Genomic DNA, 13,099 nt, shown 5'->3' on the forward strand with positions numbered 1-13,099 from the left:
GTACCCAGTTAAACCAGCATACGGAAATGAACCCTCACTTTATACCCCACGGACCACTGCAGACCCACTTAAACACACATGCAGAATACTGAGGGCCATTGAAAACACGGGGGAACTAATGGGTTGCCAGTTTGAGTAATATGGACCCAATTTCATTTCCTATGTGTTTATGGCTGGTGACCACATACTGCATTCACATGTGTGTCTGAGTGAGTGAATGTGTATGCGTCATTGAATACTTACACATATGTGAATGTTTTTCATGTATAAAGGTACACAAGTGGTCTCAAGTTTGTGCATGTGTGTGTGTGTGTGTGTGTGTGTGTGTGTGTGTGTGTATCTGTGTTCCCAGTGCTGACAGGCAGGTCATGATGATATGAGTATGAAGAATGTTGGTCTCGATGTCAAAGATGGAGACACTGATATACAGATGGAACAAGGGGAATGGTCAAGGGAGGTAAGAGCCACAGTGGGGGCGGGGGCCTCAGATCTAAATCAGGTTTCTGCAAGCAACTTGCATTTCTTCTCTTTCTGTTCCTTATTACGCGTATTAGCCGCTTCATGCTGTGAAGTTATTTGTTCTCCAACAATCAAACCCTGTGTTTGTTCACTTCAGGAGGAAACTAGGGAAACGATGGTGTTTTTTTTGCTCAAGCTTCTGACATCCGTCAAATGATGCTTGGGAAACTGTTGACCAAACCAAATGTCTGTGTTTGACGTGACTGTGTGAATACAGAATCTCACTCCGACATTTTTAAATGAAACCAAATTAAGTAAGAAAATGTTGCTTTATTTCCTTTTCTCTGACCCTCTAGCATTCCTAGCATTTTTATACAAAAATCATTTATTTTATTCTCATGTGTCAGATATTAAAAGTCATTAATGGTTCTGTAATGGGAACAACAAAACACTAGTTTATTGATGGCGATGGCGAAAAACAAGTGCTCATCACCCTTCTACCATAATTGGAGGGCGTGTGTGTAGTATGTCTGTTTGCATGGCTGGCTACTGTAAGAGGCCTAGCATTAGCATTGACCTTTGACATCTGTGTTTCTTATTCTTATTTTCTTATTTCATTTTTGATGTTGGATATATACTCAACCGTTCTACTTCTTACGTTACTTTCCAAACCTTAATTTTGAAATCCTACCTTTAACTTTGAAAACCTGAAACTACCATGTGTGGCACATGCAGAAGAGGTGTCGCCCAGCCAGCAGCAAACTGTCAGGGGAAGAAAATGGAGAACAGCTTTAGATGACCTGATGCATCACAGTAACAACACTGTAAAACCTATTACGGTCTTCATTTATCATAGCATTACTGCCACCATGTGGTCAAAATGCAAATGATGTAATTTAGAATCTAGAGCTGAGACAAAGGATATAAAACCTTTAATTAAACGATATGATTTTAATAAATCAGCTGTACTTTGTTTCCAGCCATCCTTCCATGGAATATGGTATTAACGAATATTAAAAATAGAAATGCAGAATATTCCCAAACGGTGATGACCATCTTTATCTTTAATAAAACCAAAACTGTCATGACTCAGAAGATGTGACTTATTATAATAATATAATAGTTATATAGTAATGAATAACATGCTGGATTGATTATTCTTTTAACAATTTCCCACCCCCTCATTTTATTAGTGAAGCGATCAGACATATAGATTTTTAAGTAACTGCATATTTTTATTGTGTTAATCAAAAACATGACATTTCACAAAGACCTCTGGGAGAATTACAGTGCACCATGTTAACTTTGGCCTTGACCTTTGAACCTTCAGACCGCTCGACAAATGCACACTGCTGTTCCTTTGCCATTATATACAGAGCTCTGCTTTCCCCCATAATGCTCGCTCACACACACAAAACACACACACACACACACACTTCTCTCTCGCTCACACACACACACACACACACACACATACACACAAACACAAGCCTCTCCTTGTGCTGTCAGACAGGGGTGCGTCACATGGCATGGGATATACAACAGGAGTGTTGATTGGAGGGCTGTGTGAACAACGAAGACTCTAATTGGACACTGTTCAGGAAGAGGTTCCCCATTGGCCATCATGTACAAAAAATGTTGAGGATGAGTCCTATTTCAGCAGAACATGAACGATACAGATGTAAATCTACATTTATAAGAAAAATAAAAATCCACCACAACACATCAGCTTATCTTTGCACATAAATACATAGGAATAATAATAATATTCAACATTGTGCTTTCTTTCTTTCTTTTGCTCTTTCTTGCCACCACACCATTGTCAAACGCGATTAGCCACTAACATCGGTCATGCAATTTCAAAAGAGGACAAAACATCAGCTGGTTTAAAAGGGAGACTCTGTCAAGTCTGTCATGACGACTGATGTAAATAATGTTTTGTTAAAAAACAAAACAAATATGCGACTAATTATGTTTAATCTCTCGACGTAATAGTTGTGTGATGAAACGCAGATGGACCAACAAGATCTGCCTTCGATTAAACTCAGTTTTGTTTTTTGTCTCCTTTTTGCACTTAATCCTTTTCCTGAATGTGGTGTCAAAATGCAGAGTGTCCCTTTTACAGGTGTCAGTCAGTCAGTTCAGATCGGTTTAATGAGTTAGTTACATCTCTCTAAAGAAGATATTTAAATAACGACGACTCAGGTCATCTAAAATCCACTCACAGGCCCAGATTGTGCTGCCTCCTTTGATCCAAAGGACATTATCATGTGAATTCATGGACAAAGCCTGATGTGGAAATAAGGACACTATTACAAAATACATTTTGTCTGCGCATACTGGAAATTATTTAAAGCCATTACTCTTGTGAGAAATGACAGCAGCAGCACAAATAAGACCATTTATCCGTCTTTAAAATCATAATGAGATTTCGTATATGAATGTTCTATCTTACAAGGCCAGTTGCTTTCTCTCATTTCGATAGACTATGATATAATAAAGAATTGTACCACAGGTAAGCTCTTCATCTGAGCCTGTACACACAATGGACACTAGGGGGCAGGCTACAACACACCATGTTAGCACAGACAACCAACAAACAAGGTTTCTTTACAGATAATACACAGAGAGATCGGACTACAGACAGAGAGAAGGGAGACCTTATTGTACTAATTGTCCATTAAGACGAGATGATATTATTAAGCAGCAAAAGTCAATAATCATGACTGTACACTAGTGACCACAACAGTGAATGAAGTCAAATGGAAGGTGAAGGTGAAATGCATTGTGGGCAGCACAGAAACAGCTTTCTGTGCCGAGTGAGGAGTTTACAAATCTGTCATTTTCATAATATTTTGCATATATGTATTTATCACAAACAAACATATGCAAGAACAGTGAAAAAGAGCTAGGAGTAGAAGTACCACTTAGTATACAAAGAAAAAAAAATCATATTTTCACTCATAAATATCATGCAAATATATATACTGTACTGAAGCCCAGAAACGTGGGTTGTCAAACCTGGAGTCCACTAAGATCTTTCCTCCTCCTCCTCCTCCTCATTGTTTTAATGGTGTCCACCCAAACCACCGTGCTCATCAGTCTCAATATCAACACGCTAAATTTTGAACACAGTTTAATAAAAGCAATAAATATTGAAGTTTATCGTGAAGATTTGGATCTTGTCAAAACTCTTTATTTATATGCACTTTCATCGCTAATTGTAATATCTATGTATGTTAGAGATGCTACATTAAACACGATTAACTTCTTTTAGATGTAATCCAGGTTTTATAAGGACTTTTGGGCCTTTGAAGACTGACTTCTGTACTGAACTGTAAACATCTCATCTTTCGCTCACATCATGGAATGCCAGTAGTTTTTCCACCCCTCAATTTCTAGTGGTTTTGGACCAGTAAAGTAATATAATCATATCTGGCCACTTGCGTCTGCTCTCGAACCGTAACTGCATTGTGTTGTGAGATTTATTCTGCTGCAACAAAGCCTCAGTGTGCCTAAGGAAACCGCTAAGAACGAAAGTTACGATACAGTCCACACCACGCTGCTCCATTCCACAGGCTGCCCCACACATCTCTCCCCTCATCTGTGACCCGCATTGTACACCGTGCACACAATGTGCACACAAAACCATGTGAAGAGTGAGTTTAGTGGAAATATGTGCACCGGGAGGACCACAGGAAGTTGATCAATTCATTGATCTATGTAGAAATAATATTTTATAGTGTTTTATCTGCATGCACGCGTCATTGTGTGTTTCCAGTTAGAGACTTCACTTGGTTGCGTATTCCAGTTGACACGTTTCTCCATTCTTCTCCATTATTCACAACACTCAAAAGTCCACCATTTTTCTGCATTGGTATTAAATGTTCGAGTAAGAAAAGGAGATTTGTTTCATGTGAAACGTTGGGGCTGTTTGTTTTTCCAAGTGGTGTCGTCCAGAGAGGAGGTGTTCATGCTGTCAGTAAGGGTGTGTACAGACAAACTTCTGAGCTGGGTCGTCCTCCTGCGCTCCATACACAGTCAGTGGTAGAGGAGATGACAGGCGAGTGTCAGTTTATTGCCCACAGATAAAGACGTGTTGACTTCCTGCTTCAACACTCAGCTATGCTAGTGAACAGTGTAAAGGGATCGTGCAGAATCAATTTGGGCAGTAAGGCAGCACATGCAGGGGCTGGCCAGAGGGGACGAGGACTCAGGGATGGGTGTACAATATAGTGGGGGCATCCATGGATAAATATACACAATTACAGGAGGTGCTGTGTGTGTGTGTGTCTGTGTGTGTCTGTGAGTGTGTGTGTGTGTGTGTGTGTGTTTGTCTGTATGTGTGACACCTCCAGAAGTTCTTGGTCTCTCAGTCTCTATCCTCTACTCCTCCTTTCTCAGTCATTCTTTTCTCCCTCCGTCCTTTCTCCTCTACGTTGTTACTCCCCTGCGCTGCGCGGTGCACGAGGGTTCGGTTTCCCATCGTGGGTCCGGCGGTTTCTCCCCTTCCTTATCTCCTGGAGATGCTTCCACTTCTTGTTGGCCGGGCGGGCGGCGGGGCCCGCGGACAGGACCTCCTTGCCGGCAGCAGGAGAGATCTTATCCACCTGGTCACCGCCGGCGTGCTTGCGCGCCCAAACCTGCTCGCAAATCTGGTCGACGGTGCTCAGGTTCGGGTGGTCCACCAGCTGCATGAAGTCCCGGTACCAGAGCTTTTGGTTGGTCACGACCGGCCCCCCTCCGCTGCGCACGGGGGCGTCGGAAGGAAGGTTGGAGGCTGGGGAGGATATGGAGGGAACCACTTCCAAGGTGATGCCCAGTAGAGTTTGGGTGAAGCCGTACTCCATGGCGTGGCACTGGTAGACGCCGATATCTCTCTTCAGGACGCGGCGAATCAGGAGGCCCCTGTCTGTCTGCAGGATGCGGTCATCCAGACGCACCTGGGAAAGAGACAGACGATTTAATAAAATGAAGGAGCTGGTGGATAAATATGGATAGGATTCAAAGTTTTATTAAAAATAATAAGTAATAATAAAAGTTAATATTAAATGCACCAAAAGAAAGAATTACACCGGGCCACCGGGGATCTTAGGGCCGGGGGTTAAGCAAAATTTACTGATGTTTTCAATATCAAAAAATTTGGAGATATGTAGATAAGTTGGATATATAGTAATCCCTGATAAAAGATGTAGTGCGTGTATGTTTATTGTTGCATTTAGTGTTTAGATTGTCAGTATCACTTATCATCAGTAGCGGTTCTACTCTCAGTCATCCCCTCAGTCACTTCCCCCTGCAGTCAGGCCTTGTACAAAAACCTTAGAAGAGAACTGTGACCCCTCTCACCTCTTCTCTGGGGTTCTGCGGATGTTTCTGGAAGGTCCAGGTCACTTTGGCTTGAAGGGACTTGGGGATACACTCCAAGAAAGTGCTACTTCCCTCAACTCCGTACAACTTCTTCTCTGCCACGCGGTGCTTGTGGTGGTCTGCAGGGGGCAGCAGAGACAAAGACATTATGGGTCTGCTGCTACTCGGGACATGTGCTCACAGGACAGTGAGCTCAAAAATGGAAAAAAAAGAAAAGTGAAGGACATGGAAGACAGGACAGGGCAATCAGGATGGACAAAAAAAAAGACAGAATGGTGCATAAACAATAATGATAGTGATAATGTGTGATATCAAAGTAAGCCCTGATCTATAATTAGTAAGTCTTAAAGGCAAATCTATGATGCTAATTATGCTCTTGAATCAAGACAAAACCCATATTGTTTGTCAGTATGGAGTGTTAGTCAACACTGATGACAATGACGGCCTCTGTGAGGTTACTGACAGCAGAGTTCAGCTCACTCACACATAACGACAGCATCCTGCACTGATGGGGGTTCATTTCTATCACATGTTTGATGTGTGATATCAAACAAGGACTTTTATTGTGCTGACCTCGGTTTGTCACTGAAACCTCAACACTCAAATTGACAACAGCGTCTGTCTTCAAAATCGGATTAGCATTCATTATAGTGGGAGCGTGTGCAGTCTCACATTTCAAGAACCAGAAGTGGATCAGAGAGAATAAAGTAAAGTTTCTGGAGAACGTCTGGTATGAAAAGTGCCAAACAGAGTCCTGACCGGCGCTTTGGGGCAGTGCCACACTCATCAGAGACATTACCCCGGCCTTCATTAGCTTTACACAACGTGGCCTCGCATTGCCACATGATGTAATCTTATTACCCAGGAGCTCCCTCGGTTTGAGCGATTAGCCTGATTCAGTTATGTGGCAGAAAGACAGATAGCAGCAGAATGCCGCTATTGTGGTCTGGGAGGACAGGGGGTCAGCGGAGGTGGAGGGAAGAGGGATTTTTGGGGATTTTTTGGCACAGGGACAGTGAAACGTCAGACGCTCAGTGAGTCTCAGTGAGTCAGAGCAGGAGCCGAGTGAGGCTTTTTTCTTATTTATTGAACATACCTCTGCTGCAATTCAACAGTGGTCGAATGAGGGAGGAATCAAACCTTCCAGAGCTTTTCATTTGAATAAGTTATAGACTTATAATAGAAGCAAATACAAATTACAAAAATGGGATGATGGCATTTGTTTGATCTTCTAAGAGATAAGATAAAACTTTATTGATCTCATGTTGGGGAAATTCAGTCATTACAACATTTTAAGTCAGAAAGAGGAAGACAAGAGAACAAAAAAGGCAATGAAATAAAGAAAATTCTATATATATATATATATATATGTGTGTGTCTGTGTGTGTGTGTGTGTGTGCAGGCCTGGTTTCTTTGTCTGTTCAGCTATTGCTATTCATTACATGAATACAGTTTATCATCACTTTAGTCCACACAATACAGTGGATGCTGAGGGAAACGTAGAATTACTAGTGTGCTCCTAAAATGTTACCCCAAAAAAGCACTTTATATCAATTTTATAGATTTAAAGTTTCATTTTAAAGATATTTCACATCTTGAATATTTGAACATATTAAGCTAAACCTTGAAAATATCTGAGCTGTTAATCAGTACATTGGTAATAATGAGCTGTAAACCTCACCTCCAGAGCAGAGAGTATTGGGGTCTCCATTCCTCACGTCCTGGCGACGGAAACGTCTGTAAAATGTTGTTAGAAAAGAGTTTCACAATCTACTTTAGGATAAAAAAGAAATTTCATCGTTTTTTTGCTCAAAGTAATAAATGGTGTGTCATCAGTGTATACATGTCACAGACCTCTTGGTGTTTGGCAGATAGCGAGTGCAGGAGGTCCCGTCCCAGGCGCAGTAAGGGTCTCTGGCCAGGCAGCACTCAGCGCAGGCCTTCCCGTACACGCTGCAGCGGTGAAGGGGGACCTGGGCGATGCCTGTGTCCGAGCCCACATACAGCTGTTGCTGTGAAGGGACAGAGGAGGGACACGTTTTAAAATTCAATTTGAATCCAACAATCCAGCTCTCTGTGCATGTGACATTAGTTTGCTGAATGGTGACTCTGTATGTGCAGGAAAAGAAATACCATACACACCATTTTCCTTCAGTACGTTCACAATGGGTTGCTATTGAATTTATATCGCACCAACTTACCCGTTTTGAGGAGATCTGCATGTTGATGATAGATGATGCATCCTGAAGAGCGGAGGAGACAAATGAATAACCGCTATAGGTTGTATATCTATTATTTGTTATTACTTAAGGTAAATTATTTCACATGCACATTATCATATTACAATATACGCTACTGTCAGAGAAAAAAATGTTTATTGTGGTCTTCTTACCTTGAAGACCTCCAGCTCTTCCAGCAGAAGCTCCTCCATATTGTTCCAGCTTTCCTTGGGGACGTTGATGACCTTTAGTACGGTCCCTTTGTCTGGAATAACACATGCAAAGTGTTTTACTGTGTTGTCTCATTATTTACATGTTTGAATGTCAAAATTAAGATGCTGAAAACAAGTCATTTACCTGTGCCAATAAACATGACATCATACTGTCCGTCAGCGGCGCTGACTCTGTCCACAGCAATCTGTGTGAAGCTGTAGTCCACGTTGGTCCTGACGAAGACGGGCCGGCGGCTCATAGGGTAAACGGGGTTATACATCAGCGGGTGGTGACGGGCAAACTGGATCACATCGTCCGGGAAACCCTTAGTGGATTCAAAGCTTCCGAATGTCTTGCTAGGACACTAAAGAGAGGAAATAAAGTAGAATTTAATTTGTAAAGTGAATGGATAAATAATCTGATTAAATGTGACATTACAGTCGTTTGCATTTATTTTGCTGTTGCGTTTTCCGCTCCACTGTGGTACATATCGAACTGATCTGCAATGGGGACTTTGGTCTGGCACTATGTGAATGTGTGGACGTTCATTTATATTTATAGAAGGATTTAGCTGCTGAACAGTACATATATTTAATAGCTGTAAAGGATTTGTTGTAGCTCTGCAGAACAGGACGGACTGTGAGAGTCAAATATTCCATAATGACACTTATCTGAGGAAATTTGTTTCATGCAATAAAAGGCCAGTTGGCCCGGAGAACACAAAGCCGCAGTTCAGCAGGCCACAGAGAGGTGATTATGGTGTGATGGGTCACAGGGACGTGAGAGAGATTTTCTCCAGGTCAGAGTCCAACTTCACCCTCTAATTAAAATTCCAGTCCTGCACTTTCATTCCAGGGAACCAGGATTTTACTGCAATATTCTGCAGCAAGTTTAATAATGATGTTTTCCTTTTTTCTATTTAAAATAATTATGTTAAATGATGTGGGTTTTTGTCCTGCAGTTATCATGAATTATTAAATTTTGGGGGTTTATGCATTTTAAACACCGACTCTGCTTTAAAGGCAGTTTAGCATAATTCTCTTGTAAGCAGGATGGTTTTTCTTTTAATTTCGTTTGTTCTGCTGATTTTACAACCCAGTGAGGTGATGGTGGCGTGAGCGAGGGTTTACTGTAGGCCAAGTACAATTACTATTCTGCAGTCATACAATGGGGATTGTTCTGCTGTGGCAGTAACAGCTGAAGCGCTGCATAACAAATCCTGCTGACGCTATGCTTGTGTGCTTAGCAGAATGTAAGGGTCCTAATAAGCACTTATTGATCGGGAGGATTGCGGAGGGCTTGTGGAGGAAATTAGGACTAATGCAGAGAATTGCAACTGTATGAAGCGCCACAATTATACATCACAAAGACATTGGGATTCATGAATACATTATATAACTTAGTATTTTCATAGTGGACAGAGTGTGTTCCCCACTGAGATGTGAATATAAAGTGGTTCAGCGTCCCAGAGGGAAATATTAGAAACATGAGGTGCAGAAGTATTCACATCCGTTCTCTAAGACTTACAGAAAAGTAGCATTACCATAAAATTACTCCATTAAATGTGAAGACTTTACATTATTAATTCGAATTAGAACATCATGCATACAAGACTGAACTTTCTCTGTAAAAGCACAGAAAACAAACAAAACAATTATCATAGTTGTGTGTAGATTTAAACAAGTCTTCATTATGCAGAGGAATAATAAATGGTCTGTATTTATATAAAGCTTTTCTAGTCTTGATGACCACTCAAAAGGCTTTACAGTACAGTTCTGTCATCCACATCATTCATACAACGTCGGCACAGCCATTAGCGGCAATTTGGGGTTCAGTAACTTGTCCAAGGACACTTTGGCATGCGCAGTGGGGGAGACAACGGTCGAACCACAACACTTCTGGTCAGAGGACAAGGGTAACCAGTTAACTATAGCTGTACAATGTAATATAAAAGGGTAATAAGGACAATGTTTCCCCCTTCATCTAGTATCATAAAATGGAAATATCCATGAAAGCACAGGTACTAGAAGTACCAAACCTCTGTCCAAGTACTTTCATCCTGAATAAAAACTCCTGGCTTTTATCTATTGATGGGTCGTTATTGACATACCATTCCTGGGCGGGGATAGGGGACTTTTCCCTGGAAGGGGACCCACTGGTAGTTTGGCCCCTCTTTGTGAGCAAAGGGCCCCAGGAAGGCCCTCCGGATGTCATTCATGGAGTAGAGGCACACAGCTGAGCCTTTAAATACACTGCTGCTGGGGGACAGGGGGAGCTGGGTTAGATACATCAAAACACACACACACACACACAAAGTATGACTTTTCCTCCGTTCTCCTTCTCTTTTGTACCCGCACACAAACAATATGAAGGGACTCTGACCTGGAAGTAGAGAAGACAGTGTACACCAGAGGATTCTTTCTGTCCCTCGTCTGCAGCAGGAACACATCGCCTGTGGACGGACACACACACACGCACACACACACAGGTCAGGTTGTGGTAGTCCAGAGGTCAAAGGTTGAGAGAAAGAAAAACAAAGCCCTGTGGCCATGTCTAACTATTTAAAATAGACAATTCACTGATAACACAGGGGACAAACTCCACGACCGCTTTGTGCACTGGTACATAAAACCAATTCTAACGAGATTTAGACCCATTGAAATATGTCTGTTATGTTTTTCTTTCTGGGATCTGCCACAAAGACGACATATTACTGAGGCTGAGGCCTAAAATGAACAAAACACTGCAGTTTGGAATCATTACACGGTAACATGATGCAGGTGTTTCTGTAATGGTTCAGGTCAACACACATATTTTCACAGGGAAAATGGATCTGGCCCTCAGGTGTGGTCAGAAACCTCCTGGTCAAGATAATAGACTCATTGTTCATGTGAGGGGCTGTGATGGACACATGCAGCCTGAGGTAGGGGGAGAGTCAGGAAAACTTTTTCCACTTAGTTCACTTTTCAGTGCGTCGTGAGATAATGCACCAAGAATCACAGATCAATCAAAAACATGTTCAGAGCTGAAACTGCTGCAGCTGCTGTGCAAAGCACATGAGAGCAGGTTTGTTTGATAATACATCTGTTGATTATTAGGATTTCATCACTACATTTAAAGCTATAAATTTCTTTCTTTTTTAAATTCATACAAAATCCCCAAATAAACTGGCACCAGATATTTGTAGAACAATCACTGTGAGTTTAGAGTAAAAAGGTAAGTTTTAACTTTAAAAAAGTATTGTTTTAACTTAAAATCCAGACTTAAGAATTATGGAGAAAAAGAAAAGGAAACTCATTATTTATCTTTGTCATATGACGACTTAGCAGAGACGAACCTGCAACTTACTTTGAATCCACAGCAGAAATTAATGAGAAACAGAATCTATTACCAACTGCTGAGGCCTGAGTGAGCCCAAAAGTGGGCTGCGTTCAAGATAAAAAATCCTCCAACAATACTTGATGTCACAACATACCCACAGCCTGACATCATTACAGTCATAAATAAGTCGATACTGACAATTATCTGTGTGCACAGTAAACTTACGCAGCTCGTCAAAGTACGTGTCGCTGCCGTCGGCTCCTGGCACCGAGCAGATCAGACGGGTCTTGAGGAATGTCGTCCACTTGTTCACCAGACTCCGCTGACCGCCCATGTCATTCTGAAACAGTCAAGACAACTCAGAATATTACATCAAATTTAGTTGTAGTGTGAAATATGACGGTAAAGGCTTTCGCAGCAGTCATTAATCAGGCACCAGCTATTTCTACTACTACAAGTTTAAGGCCAAAGAGCATTTCTATCATTTTGTTAGGGCATCTGTAAAAGAGCCAGGTTGAATAGACCTGGAGAATTCTTTTCCACGCCCAGATCATTCATAACCTCTCACCCTGCAGAGTTGTCCGATGCGGGAGTAGGTGGATTTTCCAAGTCCCTGGGCCTCAACCGCCGTCTCACGGAAGAAGAAAAACACCTTGTCATCATCAGGGTTTTCACTCTCCGGGACCCAAAAGGAACCAATAAACTTCGGTTCTGGTACAAATAAAAAGAGAGGAACAATGTCAGCTACTGTTATACAGGTATTTTCTCTGAAGAGCAATGACCACATTCAGTGGAACAAGTGAACTGAAGTGTGACACCTGATGGCTTCTCTCACCCAAAACACACAAACACATACCGTTGAGCCAGCGTGAGTCATGCTGCTCTGTGCGGATGGAGGGGCGTTTCCCCAGGCTTCTGAAGATGGTGAAGTCGCGCCCCATTAAGTCTGTGGCCACGCCAGCATACAGCTCATCGCCTATAGGAGACAATCAATAACTCATTGATTGGTCGTGAGAGCTTTGATGGTGACAGGAGTTGCTTAAGCACATTTTTGGAATGGGCTAGAAAGGAACCAGTTATGATACATTTGAATTAAAAACCTGTAATTAAAGGCAAATTAGCTCATATGGATGCACATGGGTTTAGTTACCAATGAGCACAGAGGCAGCGTTGTGGCGGGGATCATACGGACTCTTCCCTTTCCCGTCCTCCACCTTAGAGGGGTCGATCCTGAACACATGGTCCTGATGCAGAGAGAAGTGAAAAGGTTTGGGTTAAGATGTCAGTTTTGGGATTTTGGCAACATGACGGACACAGTTTGAAACCAGGAACTTGATCTAAGTGTGATTTGTGTCCCCTCTTTGCCATGACTTTGCCAAAGACTCCAGCTTTAATCAGTGTTGTTGTGTAAAGGTTTCCGAGCATGAGTAATGTCAACATTCATCTCTTTATATACACAAACAATGTGTGTGGAGATTGTTCAGATTATGTTCTCACTTATAAAGAACAGAAAGTTGGCA

At 41.9% G+C, this 13,099-nt stretch overlaps 1 protein-coding gene across 3 annotated transcripts in view; it reads right to left on the reverse strand.

Moving 5' to 3' along the window:
• Positions 1 to 1,671: 1,671 nt before the first annotated feature.
• sema3b (sema domain, immunoglobulin domain (Ig), short basic domain, secreted, (semaphorin) 3B) overlaps positions 1,672 to 13,099 on the reverse strand; it is a 77,611-nt gene continuing 66,183 nt past the window's right edge. For all 3 annotated transcript variants that reach the window (XM_035159079.2, XM_035159080.2, XM_035159077.2), the window contains 13 exons: positions 12,730 to 12,823; positions 12,436 to 12,555; positions 12,148 to 12,290; positions 11,805 to 11,919; positions 10,641 to 10,710; positions 10,369 to 10,513; positions 8,403 to 8,622; positions 8,219 to 8,310; positions 8,028 to 8,069; positions 7,681 to 7,838; positions 7,508 to 7,563; positions 5,806 to 5,945; positions 1,672 to 5,402 (listed from right to left, as the gene is read on the reverse strand). In XM_035159079.2, coding sequence (XP_035014970.1) covers positions 4,902 to 5,402; positions 5,806 to 5,945; positions 7,508 to 7,563; positions 7,681 to 7,838; positions 8,028 to 8,069; positions 8,219 to 8,310; positions 8,403 to 8,622; positions 10,369 to 10,513; positions 10,641 to 10,710; positions 11,805 to 11,919; positions 12,148 to 12,290; positions 12,436 to 12,555; positions 12,730 to 12,823 — 1,896 coding nt within the window. In that variant the 3' untranslated portion in view covers positions 1,672 to 4,901. The remainder of the gene's footprint in view (positions 5,403 to 5,805; positions 5,946 to 7,507; positions 7,564 to 7,680; positions 7,839 to 8,027; positions 8,070 to 8,218; positions 8,311 to 8,402; positions 8,623 to 10,368; positions 10,514 to 10,640; positions 10,711 to 11,804; positions 11,920 to 12,147; positions 12,291 to 12,435; positions 12,556 to 12,729; positions 12,824 to 13,099) is intronic.

The sequence above is a fragment of the Hippoglossus stenolepis genome, chromosome 6, assembly GCF_022539355.2.
Source record: "Hippoglossus stenolepis isolate QCI-W04-F060 chromosome 6, HSTE1.2, whole genome shotgun sequence".
Lineage (NCBI taxonomy): Eukaryota > Metazoa > Chordata > Actinopteri > Pleuronectiformes > Pleuronectidae > Hippoglossus > Hippoglossus stenolepis.